Source organism: Festucalex cinctus, chromosome 1 (assembly GCF_051991245.1).
Source record: "Festucalex cinctus isolate MCC-2025b chromosome 1, RoL_Fcin_1.0, whole genome shotgun sequence".
In the NCBI taxonomy this organism is placed as follows: domain Eukaryota; kingdom Metazoa; phylum Chordata; class Actinopteri; order Syngnathiformes; family Syngnathidae; genus Festucalex; species Festucalex cinctus.
The window spans coordinates 55,770,803-55,785,103 of NC_135411.1; the positions used below are offsets into that span (position 1 = coordinate 55,770,803).

General features: G+C 46.8%; 1 protein-coding gene across 1 annotated transcript in view; it reads left to right on the forward strand.

The window, feature by feature from the left end:
• Window positions 1–13,492, forward strand: part of gjc1 (gap junction protein gamma 1) — a 66,065-nt gene extending 52,573 nt beyond the window's left edge. The window contains exon 2 of the mRNA XM_077495591.1: window positions 9,434–13,492. Coding sequence (XP_077351717.1) covers window positions 9,488–10,933 — 1,446 coding nt within the window. The 5' untranslated portion in view covers window positions 9,434–9,487 and the 3' untranslated portion in view covers window positions 10,934–13,492. The remainder of the gene's footprint in view (window positions 1–9,433) is intronic.
• The last annotated feature ends 809 nt before the right edge of the window (window positions 13,493–14,301 follow it).

Here is a 14,301-nt window from a genome sequence, read left to right on the forward strand (position 1 = left end):
TTCCATTCTGCCTCCCCCACTTTGGTTCTGGGTCACCCTTGGCTGCGTCTACATAATCCCAGAATCGACTGGAACTCTGGAGTCATTCTGGAGTGGGGAAAGGACTGCATGACTCACAGATTGGAACAACCCGCACCCCGGAACACCACAGCCCAGGTTCACCAGGTGTCCCTCGCCTCGTCCGCTCAAGAGGAATACCCGAACCTGCACACCGTTCCCTCCTGCTACCACCACCTGCGGGAGGTTTTCAGCAAAACCAAGGCCATGACTCTTCCTCCCCATCGACCGTATGACTGCCCGATTGACCTGATCCCCGGATCAACCATCCCCAAGGGGAGACTGTACTCGGTCTCAGGACCCGAACGCCAAGCCATGAACAATTATATTGACGACTCCTTGAAGGCCGGCCTCATCCGACCGTCTTCCTCACCTGCAGGCGCAGGTTTTTTCTTCGTGAGTAAAAAGGATGGATCCCTACGCCCATGCATTGATTACAGTCCCCTGAATGACATCACTGTTAAGAACCGGTACCCCTTGCCATTGATGTCCTCTGTGTTTGACCAGCTGCAACAAGCTAGAATCTTCACGAAGCTCGATCTCCGCAACGCCTATCACCTCATCCGGATCCGCGAGGGAGATGAATGGAAGACTGGTTTTAACACTCCCCGGGGACATTACGAGTACCTGGTCATGCCTTTCGGCCTCACGAACGCTCCCGCAGTCTTCCAGGCCATGATTAACGAAGTACTCAAAGATTTCATCGACCACTTTGTGTATGTCTACCTGGATGATATCCTAATCTACTCTCCTGACCAAGCAAGCCATCGAAGCCACGTGGACCGAGTCTTGCAACGCCTGCTGGATCACCAGCTTTACGTGAAGGCAGAAAAGAGCCTGTTCCACGTCAACTCCATCTCCTTCTTGGGATTCGTCGTGTCACCCGGAAAAGTGGAGATGGAAGCGGACAAGGTCAGCGCCGTGCGGGATTGGCCCACGCCGGACTCACGAAAGAAGGTACAACAATTCCTCGGATTCGCCAACTTCTACCGGCGATTTATCAGAAACTTCAGCACCATTGCTGCCCCCCTGCACGCCTTGACCTCCCCGCAAGTTCGATTTAGGTGGAACACGGAAGCTGAAGGGGCATTCAAGGACTTAAAAGCTCGCTTCACTAATGCCCCTATCCTCAGAGTCCCTGACCCCAAGCGCCAGTTCGTGGTGGAGGTGGACGCCTCGAGTATTGGTATTGGGGCAGTCCTGTCCCAGCGTTGTCAAGAGGACGGCAAGACACATCCCTGCGCTTTCCTCTCACGAAAATTATCAAAAGCGGAACGCAACTACTCGGTCGGTGATCGGGAGCTCCTAGCTGTGAAGGTGGCTCTCGAAGAATGGAGACACTGGCTGGAAGGCGCCGAACTCCCCTTCGTGATTTGGACCGACCACCGAAATCTGGAATACTTACGCCAGGCCAAAAGACTCAACCCTCGACAGGCCAGATGGTCTTTGTTTTTTAACCGCTTCGTTTTCTCTCTGACCTACAGACCCGGCAGTAAGAACATCAAGGCTGACGCTTTATCAAGAATTCACGAGTCCGAACCACTGGAAGCCGAGCCTGAGACCATTCTGCCCCGGGACTGCATAGTCGGGGCCATGAGGTGGCAAATTGAGGACGACGTCAAAGAGGCACTACGGAACGTCACTCCCCCCACGTCATGCCCACCACGCCGACTCTTTGTGCCTGAGGAACTGAGGGCCCAGGTAATACACTGGGCCCATACTTCACGATTATTTTGCCACCCTGGAGTTCGCAGGACCGTCTATGCTGTCGCCCGGAGATTCTGGTGGCCGGCAATGGAGACCACAATCAAGGACTACGTAGCTGCTTGTCCTACCTGTGCCCGCAACAAGACGTCAAACCAGTCCCGGATGGGTCTACTCCAGCCACTACCAATTCCATCCAGACCATGGGCGGAAATTTCAGTGGATTTTGTGACCGGACTACCACCATCCCATGGTAAAACCACAATCCTCACAGTCGTCGACAGATTCTCTAAGATGGTTCGTTTCATCCCATTAACCAAGCTCCCATCCGCCAAGACCACAGCCGACATCATGATCCACCACATATTCAGGTTCTATGGTTTCCCCTTACACATCGTTTCCGACCGTGGACCACAGTTCGTCTCCCGATTTTGGACTCAATTTTGCAAAGCCCTAGGTGCCAAAGCCAACCTGACTTCTGGGTACCATCCTGAGGCCAATGGGCAGGCAGAACGGCTGAACCAGCAGCTCGAAACCGGTCTCCGATGCCTCGTCTCCCAGAACCCGACAACCTGGAGCAAGTATCTAGTATGGGTCGAGCTCGCGCACAACTCTTTGCCCACATCTGCCACAGGTCTCACCCCGTTCAAGTGTGTCCATGGCTACGATCCCCCATTCTTCGCCGAACTGGAAGAGGAGGTAACTGTCCCCTCGGTCAAAGCCATGATCCGTCGGTGCCACAAGGTCTGGTCGGCGGCCCGGACGGCGCTTCAACGCCAGGGAGACCGGGTAAAGAGGGCCGCCGACCGGAAGAGGAGACCGGCTCCAGAATACCGTCCAGGCCAGCGAGTTTGGCTATCAGCCAAACACCTCAGGCTCAAGGTACCATGTCCAAAGTTGGCCCCGCGATTTGTGGGGCCTTTTCCAGTAACCAAGTCCATAGGACCTGCCGCCGTTCGACTCCGTCTGCCACGATCCCTCAGAGTTCATCCTACATTCCACGTCAGCCAAGTCAAGCCTGTTCATGAAAGCACACTGGTGCCCTCCGAACCCGACCCACCCCCCCCGGAGATGATTGAAGGCGGCCCCGTTTACAAGGTTAGAAAACTTTTGGATGTTCGTAATCGGGGCCGCGGAAGACAATACCTGGTGGACTGGGAGGGATACGGCCCGGAGGAAAGGCAATGGGTCCCCTCCCGGTTCATCGTGGATCCCTCGTTAATTGATGAATTTTATGAGGATCACCCTGACATTCCTGGGCCGTCAAGAGCCGGCCGTTGAGGGGGGGGTACTGTCACGCCGCCACCAGGCGTGGCGGCTCATGCTTTTATTTTTGTGTCTCTGTTTCCCGTTTTACTCTGAAATCCTAACTCTCCTCTCACCCCAGGTCACTTGCCCTTCCTGCCGCTCACTCATTACCGGTCCCCGCCCATGATTATCACCACCTGCCACCAATCAACCCACACAATAAGAGCCACCTGCATTCTCCCCTCCGTTGCCGAAGTGTCACCGTCAGTGCATGGAAGCGTCCACAGTCCTTATGTCCTCGTTCATGTTGCCTAGCGTTGTTGCCTTGTTTTTGTGCCTTTTCCTCCCTTTTGGAGCGCCTTTAGTTACCCCTTTTGCCTTGTGCCCTTTTTCCTCCCTAGCGGAGCGCTTTCTGTTGTCCCCAGTACCTTTTGCCTGTTTTTTCCTCCCTAGTGGAGCGCTTTTTGTTCTCCACTTTTTCCCCTCCCTGTTCTCCTCTCAGTTTGAGAGGAGACCACTGTTGGCCGGAAATAAACCTGCTGCCTTGGTGGCCTACCTTACGCCTGCGTCTGAGTCCTACTTGACCCCGCCTTGTCAGCGTCGCCGGACCGCACCGCAACCGCACCGCAACCGCATCCGGTGTAAACCCGGGGTGAGAGCACAGCCTGCAAACACGCAACATGACAACAGTTTCACCTGTATGGGGTTCTGACGTCCACTGTAGTGGACACATAATAGCTTAAAAAAAATAAAAACGTTTTTTTTCCCCAAATATTTCTTTTGTAGCATTCCAATTACTTTACAAAGTGGGGGAATTTCAAAATAAATGTGATTGGCCAATATTTTTTTTCCCTGGTAGTCAATTGCTGAAAACCGGACAATTCGTTTTTATGGCTGAGAAGAGAATAGTGAGGCCTCGGAGTGACCTTGTAGGAGAATGTGTTTGAATGACACAGATTAGGTTGGAAGTAAATCACCCGCTGTGTTTGTCACTGTTTCAAATGTGACAGTGGATATAGGAAAGATTTGCATAATTTGAAAATGCAGCCATTTTAAACACATCAAAGCGCCAATGCCTGCCATTCTGTGCCGTTCCAAACAGTCGCTTTGTACACACGGGATGCGCCACATCAAAAGAGCCATTTAACCTTTTTGCGGCCTGCAGTAAAAGGGACAACACAAGGAGTTACGTAAAGACGATGACAGAGCAGTATGGACTCACCGTGTGTGTGTCACAACTCACAACTTGTAGCGTGTCCTCACAGTGCGAGCCGGGGGAGCGCACACGTAAACGATTCCTGACATCTTCCTTCCAGCGCCGTCCCGGCTGTGTCCTTATACGGTCACGGTGATGGATGCACACGCTACCGTCGCAAGCATTCTTGAAAACATTCCCTTGCCGCTTCCTCCTCCATCCAGCCTGGAAGAGAGGACATAAGACAGAGGACTTCAGCTAGTGTTGCATTCCAGAAAAGTGGGGAATTCCAGACACCTGGCTTGGAAATGGGGAATATTGATTTAGAATGATGAGCAATTTCCTTAAAAATGGAGCTTCAAGCTTTTTGTTGCCACTCTCATATGAAGTTTAATGTCATATTAATCATAAAACAAAAGAGAACCTTTTGTATTTAACACAACCAAATGGAACATCCGCTTAGCAAGTTAGCTTAATGCTAACAATCAATACACCATTGACATGCTTCGGTTTAGCATCGATACGCATGGTTTGAGAACAATTTAAGCAATGGGTATTTGAACTCATCATCTTACTGTGACTGACTGAGACGCTTGACTCCATCAGCAGACCATCATCACATTAAATGATCTCTGCAATATTGGAATACCATATTTAAATACCCAAGGCATATTTTTTAAATACCTTATCATGCCCAAAAGTTGTACATGATCAAATGAATCCACAGTAATAGTACTTTCTGTAGGCATAAAAAGCAGGATTGAAGAAATTTTGAGATTCAATAAATGTGAGAAAAACTTGGCTGAGCAAAATTGCTTCCTGTTTTCATTCTTCTTCTTTCAAATTTGCAGTGTCAAAAAAATAGTCTGTTTCCATCTAGTGGGTAACAGTGGAATTACACCCAAAATAAACATGAAGCAGAAAAAGATAAATATCCATCCATCAATTTTCTTAACTGCTTGCTCCTCACAAGGACCGTGGGGGGTGCTGGAGCCTATGCCAGCTTCCGGCAGTAGGCGAGGTACACCCTGAACTAGTCGCCAGCCAATTGCAGGGCACACAGAGACGAACAACCATCCACACTCACAATCACCCCTAGGGACAATTCAAAGCGCCCAATTAACCTGCCAAGTATGTCTTTGGAATGTGGGAGGAGACCGGAGTACCCGGAGAAGACCCGGGCACGGGGAGAACATGCAAACTCTACCCAGGAAGGCCGGAGCCTGGACTCGATCTTGCTCAACTCAACTCAACTCAACTCAACTCAACTCAACTCAACTCAACTTTATCTATAAAGCGCTTTAAGAACAGGCATTGCTGTATACAAAGTGCTGTACATAAACATAAACATCAATTTTGCAATAAACAAGAACAAAGCAAACATTTTGAAACGAATCCAGGTTTTGTTTTGTTTTTTAATTTATTTATTTATTTTTTTTTTTTTACAAGTCCTCAGTTCTGGCGAGGCGAACGTGCTAACCACTCAACCACCATGCCACCCCCATTTAAGCTTTATCAAATGAAAAAAGTTGCAAAATAGCAGGACAGTTAACCCGGAACCCCTATGGGGTTTACTGCATTGTGAATGTATTATACCATATCAAGCATTAATTCCTCACAGTCCTCAGCCACATGTTTTGTTTTGATGCTTTGAGGTCGAACCTTTGTGAGCTCTGAGCGGAATATTTCCTGCTTGAATACTTTGTTAAGCTCTCAACCTGCTGGCTAAGGATGTGGACCTCGGAAACCCTTTTTAAATCCCCGCCACTATTCAGGCTGGGATTTTCCCTGGCATTGCCGCTGACAATAAACCGTGCGCTGTTGGGGAAAGCAAAGTCTTGCGGCGCTGTCATATTTCGCCCCTCCAAAGACACCCCAAGGGGGCTGCCAGTTGTTTGGCTTTTAATGCAGGTTTGATGGTTTACGTCTGCCACCTGCTGATCTGGCTGGTCTCGATGGAGAGCCCCGGAGCTGTGAAGTAACCCACATAGTCGACATTTCCCGCTCTTTTGAGATATCCGCTCACAACAGAACAGAACAGCACAGCGCAATGACGTTTACCTCTCAAACTAATACAACCCTGAGAACTGCACCTCATACAGAAGAAGGCTCACTAAGAGGATTTATTTCTTCAAAAAAAGATAGAAAGTGTGTGTGTGGGTGTGTGTGTGTGTGTGTGTGTTTGGGGGTAGGAAATTCCCAATTTGGATTATTCCGTCTCCTTCTTTCTGCTGCGCGATGGTATTTTATAATACTGATATCCTCTTTCCGGCAGTGTTTAATTCCCTTAAGAGGCAACTTGACAGCAGCCTCAAAGTGACACTGAGCTCTCAATGCTGCTGCAAGGAGCAACAGATCAAATTAAGGTTGTGGTGTGTGTGTGCGTGTGGGGGTGTGTGTGTGTGTGGGGGGGGTGGGGGGGTGGGGTCCGCTTTTAATGACAGAAATACAACTTCACCTCTTAACCTCTTAAACCAGAGGAGTCAAACTCATATGTTATCACCCGCTACATCCGAGTTAAGGTTTCCCTCAGAGTGCTGGTATGGTCGCCATAGTAACCTTATCTTCAGTGGTTTCAAGCGGCCCTGACAGCTTTCGTGTTAGGTTAGCGCTAATGTTGGCGCTAACTTTATTGTTCAGTGTTGTGTGTTTGTGCAAATGTTGACACATGAGTAGACACTGTGTTCTGTGCTCATTTTAATCCTATCTTGTATGCTGGCTACTTCCTTTCAATAGTACTCGATGTGTGTTGTTTAGCTACACTTTGTTTCTATTTATTAGGCATGTAGGATTTAAGTAAAATAAACATTTTTTTTGTGTTTTTAAATCTGGTTGGTGGATGACCACCAAAAAGCCAACTAGGATTTGGCGGGATGATGTTTTTGGCTGGAATGACCTGTCAGATTGTCAGCCACTTTAGGGTGCCTGGACGTGTTAAAATGAACTCTATAATATTTGTGGAGGTTCTAACAGACCATAAAAAGAAGAGCAGTACCTTTTGTAGTAATGTGAGAAAACTAAACTCACCATTTATCTTTAGCTGCTATTGGTACGCTCACTTAGTGAAAGTGTGAGTGGTTGTCTGCCCAATCCCATGTCATGCAAAGTGGCATATAAGTACCGGTACTTACACTCGGTACTTAATACTTAAGTAAAAGTGTATTGAAAATGCTTACATTAAAAAAATAAATAAAAAATGCTTACATAAAACAACTCTCATGAAAGTACTGATTCAACTCCTTTAATGAAGTAAAAATACAGACTCTGAAATGTAATCAAGTGTAAAATGATGATTTACTCTCACTTATATAAAGAAATAGGGTGTAACCACATTTTGATTTCCAAAAAGAGGGCACTCGGCTTGGCCTCAAAATACTTAAATAATACTCAAAGTTTACACAAATATGTCGTACATTACATGATTTTCATGTATGGGTTGAAAATAAAACAAAACAACAACAAAAACACCTATGTAGTAATACACATTTTGATAACTTGGCACAACGGAAGAAAAAATGTCTCTTCTAGCCAAAATAGTGTCTCTCTTTTATTAACCGCTAGCTTTAATAGTACCTGTATTGAGAAATAGAAAAGAACTCTCTTTACAAGTCAGATTTTGTTGTTGAGAGATAGCAAGCGGTTTGATCTTCATGCTGTGCTCCCGACAATATGACGTGCTGACACCATTAAATAACTCTCTTAAATGTGGCCATGGATTGGGAATCTGTTCCCATCATCTAGAGTACTTCCTGGCTCACAGTCCTCCAAGCCCTTGTTTTTTTTTTCATCCTCTCAGTCCCCGTGATCTCAGTCAATCACTCACGAGTTCAACCGCGGTTGACTTTACATCTCACTATTTATGTCTTTTTTACATTGAGTCATCATCATCCGTGGAGATTGAAAAAGTAGCAAGCTTATTCTGCCAAAGTGAGCAGTAGAAAGAAGAAGATATGTATTCAAATGAAGGAAAAAAAAGGGGGAAAAAAAAAAGTTGTCAGAAAATGAAATACTCAAGTGAAGTACATACACCTGAAAATCTTCTTAATTTCTACAACAAGGCATTTGTCTTAAGTTACTTCCCCACTTAATTGCCGTGAAGCTGGACCAGGTTGTACCTCGCCTTACCCAGTCAACTGTGATAGGCTCCAGCTCACGGGAAAAGTTTATGTGGATGGTTCAAAGTGGGTCACTCAAGTGGTTGACTCGTTTGACTTCTGCAAGCACTGCAAATCGGTCAGTGTTAAATTTCCAGTGTTCGATCAAATATGCAGTAAGTAGTGTTATTTTAACACAATAAAAAGTTCCACTGTCAGAGTAAATTTCCTGGAGTGTTGGGGTGGATGTTGGATGTAGCCTGAATAGCACTACCTTGAGTGTTAAATTGACCACACCCTCATTTCTGGCGGCGCTTTCCAATTTTCCAGCGTGCTGTCGACATTCCAATAACGATACATACAGTTGAGGTGGCGTGGATCAATGGCACAGTGGTCATCTCCTGATCCTGAGAGTGTGGGTTTGATCCCAGGCCAGTGTGACTATGTCAAAGTATCCTTGAGCACGATACTGAACACCCAATTGCTCATGTGAAGTGCTTTGAAGCCCTTGTAAGGAAAAAAAACGCTATATAAATGAAGTACCATTTAGCAAAGTAAAGTGTAGTTTGAGTTAAATTTTTAACACTGATGCTTAGTGCACTACACTCATAAGTATTTAAACACCAGACCCAAGTGTAGTTTGGCACAATGAAATGTTGAACACTGACACTAGTGTAGAGTACTTTCAACACTACTCGTGTAGTTATACCAGTGTATTTTTTTAAATTTTTTTTTATTTTTTTTATAACACTATACAGAGTTTAAGTAACACTGGTTAAAGTGTAAAAAAAAAAGTAACACTTTGAAAATTGTCATTTACACTCATTGGTGTGGACACATAAACACTTTCCTAGTGTTCGATTTAACACTTCAGTACTGTTAATCTACGTAACACTTGTGCAGATGGTGTGAGTTCAATTCCCACTACATGATTGTATGAATGGTTGTCTGTCTCTTTATGTGTCCTCTGAACAACTGGTGATCCATCCAAGGTGTAATCAGCTGGGAGAGACTCCAGCTCTCTTAGAAAATGGATGGAGGTTTTTCAAGTGTTTTTGGAACATGTCATTGTATACTCACGCTGTCATCCTTTTTCTCCCTACTTCCTCCTTCTGTCCTTGTCCCCCTCCGCCAGAGTCTGTGAGCAGGTGAGAGAGGGACACTGTCTGCCCCACTGTCCAGCGACACCATGAGCTGGAGCTTCCTCACGCGGCTGCTGGAGGAGATCCACAACCACTCCACCTTCGTGGGGAAGCTGTGGCTCACCGTGCTCATCGTCTTCCGGATCGTCCTCACGGCCGTCGGGGGAGAGTCCATCTACTACGACGAGCAGAGCAAGTTCGTGTGCAACTCGGGGCAGCCAGGCTGCGAGAACGTCTGCTACGACGCTTTCGCCCCGCTTTCGCACGTCCGATTCTGGGTCTTCCAGATCATCCTGGTGGCCATGCCGTCTCTCATGTACATGGGCTACGCCGTCAATAAGATTGCGCGACTGGATGAAGCCAAGGGAGGAGCTGGTGCCGCCGCAGTGAGAACCACCGGAGGAGGGGGCTACACGCACAGGAAGCCCAGGAAAATATGCTTTGGGGCGCGGCAGCACCGGGGCATCGAGGAGACCGAGGAGGATCGCGAGGACGACCCGATGATCTACGAGGTCCCGGAGATCGAGCCTCCCAAGAGGCCTCGCGATCCGTTGCAACCCACGCCCAGACCCAAGATCCGGCACGACGGTCGCACGCGCATCCGAGACGAGGGGCTGATGCGAGTTTACGTTCTGCAGCTGGTGACCCGCACGGTGCTGGAGGCGGGCTTCCTCACGGGTCAGTACCTGCTGTACGGCTTCCGCGTGATGCCCGTCTTCGTGTGTTCTGGGAAGCCTTGCCCCCACAGCGTGGACTGCTTCGTGTCGCGGCCCACGGAGAAAACCATCTTCCTGCGCATCATGTACGGCGTCACCGTCCTTTGCTTGACGCTCAACGTTTGGGAGATGCTGCACTTGGGTATTGGCTCCATCTGCGACATCCTGCGCCGTCGCCGCTGCCCGCCTCCGGACGACGAGTACCAGTTGGGCTTGCTGGGCGCCAACGTGGGCGGCGAGGGCTCGGTGGGGGGCACGGGACCAGAGGCGGGTTCCGAAGGCGGCGTGGGCGGCGACGGACCCGCCGACTACGTCGGCTACCCTTTCTCCTGGAACACGCCGTCGGCGCCGCCCGGCTACAACATCGTGGTGAAACCGGAGCAGATGCCCTACACCGACCTGAGCAACGCCAAGATGGCGTGCAAGCAGAACCGGGCAAACATTGCTCAGGAGGAGCAGCAGCAGTTCGGCAGCAACGAAGACAACTTCCCCACCGGAGGCGAGGCTCGCGTGGCCCTCAACAAGGACATGATTCAGCAGGCCCACGACCAGCTGGAGGCCGCCATTCAGGCCTACAGCCAGCAGCATCGCGCAGAGGAGCAGCTCGGAGACAGCCAGGACGACAAACCCCAGAGCAACATTATCCAGACTCAGCCTCACAAGGAACGCAAGCACAGACTCAAGCACGGCAAGGGGGGAGGAAGCAGCGGCGGAGGCAGCAGCAGCAACAGCAGCAGCAGCAAATCGGGAGAAGGAAAGCCCTCTGTATGGATTTAACCCAGACGCGGATGCAGTGTACAGACCACACTGAAAACCGTCAGTGCCTTACAGCAGGGCTTCTTAAACCTTTTGGGTCCAGGAATCCCTTACAGGGGAGACATTTTTCCAAGGACCCTCTCATAATCGTAATGCAGGGTAGACCAATGTGCGGCCAGCTGTGAGTTTTGTAGTGGCCCGCAGCACATGGCACGGTGGGTGACTGGTTAGCACGTCTGCCTCTCAGTTCTGAGGACTCGGGTTCGAGTCCAGGCTCTGGCCTTCCTGGGTGAAGTTTGCATGTTCTCCCCGTGCCTGCGTGTGTCTTGTAAAACACTTTTTCCCATTTAATTAAAAAAAATCATTTCAAAATGTCTAATATAGCCATTTAAGATTTAGGAACATAACTTTAAGTGCAATATGAGGCAGAAACACTCTTATTTTATACATGGTCCATGTGTAAAATAACAAGGTATTATTGGCTTAAAGTTGCGTTCCTAACGGCTATTGTTTGACATTTCGAGTTGAATGTTTGTCTTTTTTTAATGGGCAAAAGATAAATTATGACCAAGTTTTATTTATCTACATTCCCTTCCTTTAAATCTGGAGAATGAATTTCAAAGTAGCCTTGGTCCAGAATATTGAAAAAGAAATTAAGTAAACCAGCTACCAGCTGACTAACTCATTTACAGCTACCCAGCCAGGCACTCGCTGATAATGCTAACTGCTAGCTGCTAGTCAGTAGCCATTTACGTTGGAGACTAAGTTCTGCCGTATCAATGACGACGTAATTAGTTAGCGGTTTCTTATCGTCCTAAATCAGAGATTGAATATGAGTTTGTGATAGCGTTGTGTTGATGTTGGTCGCAAATTTGTTTATTTTTATTTTTTGCACCCTGCAAGGGATCCCTGGACTCAAAAAGTTTGAAAACCCCTGCCTTAGATAATCCTGAGAGCTGGACAACATTTTTTTTACTGTGTATGAGACGATGCAGCTGACACTTTTGTCTGGGCTATATTGTCAAACTTGTAGTCACTTTTGCGTCTAACTCCTTTAAAGTTTGTCCTCATTGTCTGCCTTTTTGAAGGGGAAATTGTCCGGTGAGAACACAAACCAGATGCCAATCTGATTTGACTCCCAATTGAAACAATGACGCTACCTTTAAAATGCAATAAAAGCAACGCCAGTGACTTTTTTCCTGTCAAGTGAGAGGATCAATGTCCCGTCTCCCCCTTGTATGCATTGAACAATGTTTATGTCTCGTGTGCGCGCCTGAGTTTGTTTCAACATGAGTGCTCCAAAGGGAGCCGATTGTTTCCTTTTCCTCATATGTCCTGAAACAACATGGTGCATACTTTTCCGTACGTTTCTGTTCTCTCTCACGCCTGGCAGCTGACTGCCCCCTGGTGAAGGCTGTGCTTATTGCAGTGCCAGTTTGCCAAGGATGGAGCTGAAGTCTTCCTATTGGTCAAAGATCATGTGAAACTCTGAGGGGTTAAAGCCATTCAAAAAAAAAAGAAAAAAAAACTACAATGAGACCAAACACTGTTTTGTGTGACTGTCAGTGCCAAGATTTCAAGAGACGGAATGCCGTGGCCATGCTTATACCCCAAACGCCTGCGTTGAAACCAACCTTTTGTAAAAGTCATCTGTCTTTCCTTTTCTACAATGTGTGTGTGTGTTGGGATTTAAAACAATGGCAACAACAACAAGCGGGGGCCTGTTTTTATACCAAACGGCTTTTTGTCCAACCCATTTTTTTTTTATATATATAATACAAAAAGAGCAGAAACCTTTTAAAAATGGAATTAACTGTGTGGGTATTTATGATCGTTGTGTCTCAAATTGCCTTCCAGATGTAAAACATGAAAGAAAAAGTGGAATGACAGTCTAGTTTTATAAAATGTAGAGAGAACGAAGGAATTGAGGAACCGTTTGGGGCTACCCTGAAGTCTGTGTTGAACCTTTCAGCAAGGGTCAGGCATTGTAGATGTTACTGGAGAGGACCCGCCCGAGTGTCGCATGGCGTCAGAATGCCCCCAAACGAGCTTGTGTTTGCATAGCTTCAACGCCTGGGCGAATGCAAATGAGAGGAAGCCAACCGTGATAGGATACACCCGCCAACTGAGATGGCGACACTCTAAGTCTTGCTTTGAATAGAAGAAAACAAAAGAAGAATGGAGAGTTGCAGGTGATGGTTTAAATCCTTTCCAAAGAAGGTACATTCCGGAACGCTCGCGAGTTCAAAACCTACGGGTGAATTGCCTTTTTGGAGGCCGTAACATGCCTGAAAGCTCACCAATATTTTCCAAGCGTGTGTATCCTCCCAAACTCAACCAGTCGCACCACATGGAAAGTTAGAGAAATTTAGCCCCTTACACCAGTTTCACTGATCGACACTAAATTCATCAGAACAAAACAAGTCTTAACGACCCTGTAAAGTGAATTCTGCGATTATACAAACAATACACCAGATACATGTCAACCTGAAAAATCTGTAAATACTGTACGTTATCTCTTCGGATAGTCCTCTGATATGGCCACCTAAGAGTGCCTCGTTGTTGGGTGTGAGTGTGCGTATGTCATTTTTTTATATGCCTGGGTGGAAGGTCTTAGGTGACAACCAGCATGTAGACAGGGCATAGCTGGCATGTTCACTTTAGAGTGCCTCGTTGTTACAGCTCTCCATGACGAGCCTGTGTCGGTGTAAGATGTGCTCGGACTGCCAGATTGTATCGGGGTCGCCTGCAGATGACGTCACATTACAGTATTGTCTGGAAATTGCCCGTTTACAATTGTTCAAAATAACAGAATTTATGGATTCAAATTGTAAAAATGTAAATAAACCTAAACATATAAAAGCATGATACTTTAAGAGTGGGAAAAAGAAAATAGATGACATCAGTACAGCAGCGCTAACGAAGTTAGCTTCGGTTTGGTTTCTTGTTTAGCTGTTCACAAATAAATCATAATAACTAAAAACCATCTTAATGGTAATAGGAACATTTTTAACAATCTAAAATGACAATATTTGTCACATCTGAGACAATTGTTTTGTGTATTTATCATTTAGTCAATCTTATTTTATTTATTCAATATATTTGTGTTTATATTCTTAGTTTTATTTACGTTTTTACAATTTCAGTCTGTACATTTTGTTATTTAAATTACATCTTTAATATTCTCTTTCCAATGTTTGGCGTCAACTGGATAATTTCCAGCCAATCCTGTAGCGGGACGTGTTCGTTAGGCGACCCCGATACTATCTGGCAGCCCGATCACATCTTACACCGACACTGGGTTTATATTTTCAAGCTACCATTTTCATAATTTTGATGCCTCATTATATATACTTGACAATTATTAGAATTGTTCAAATTTGGCAGTG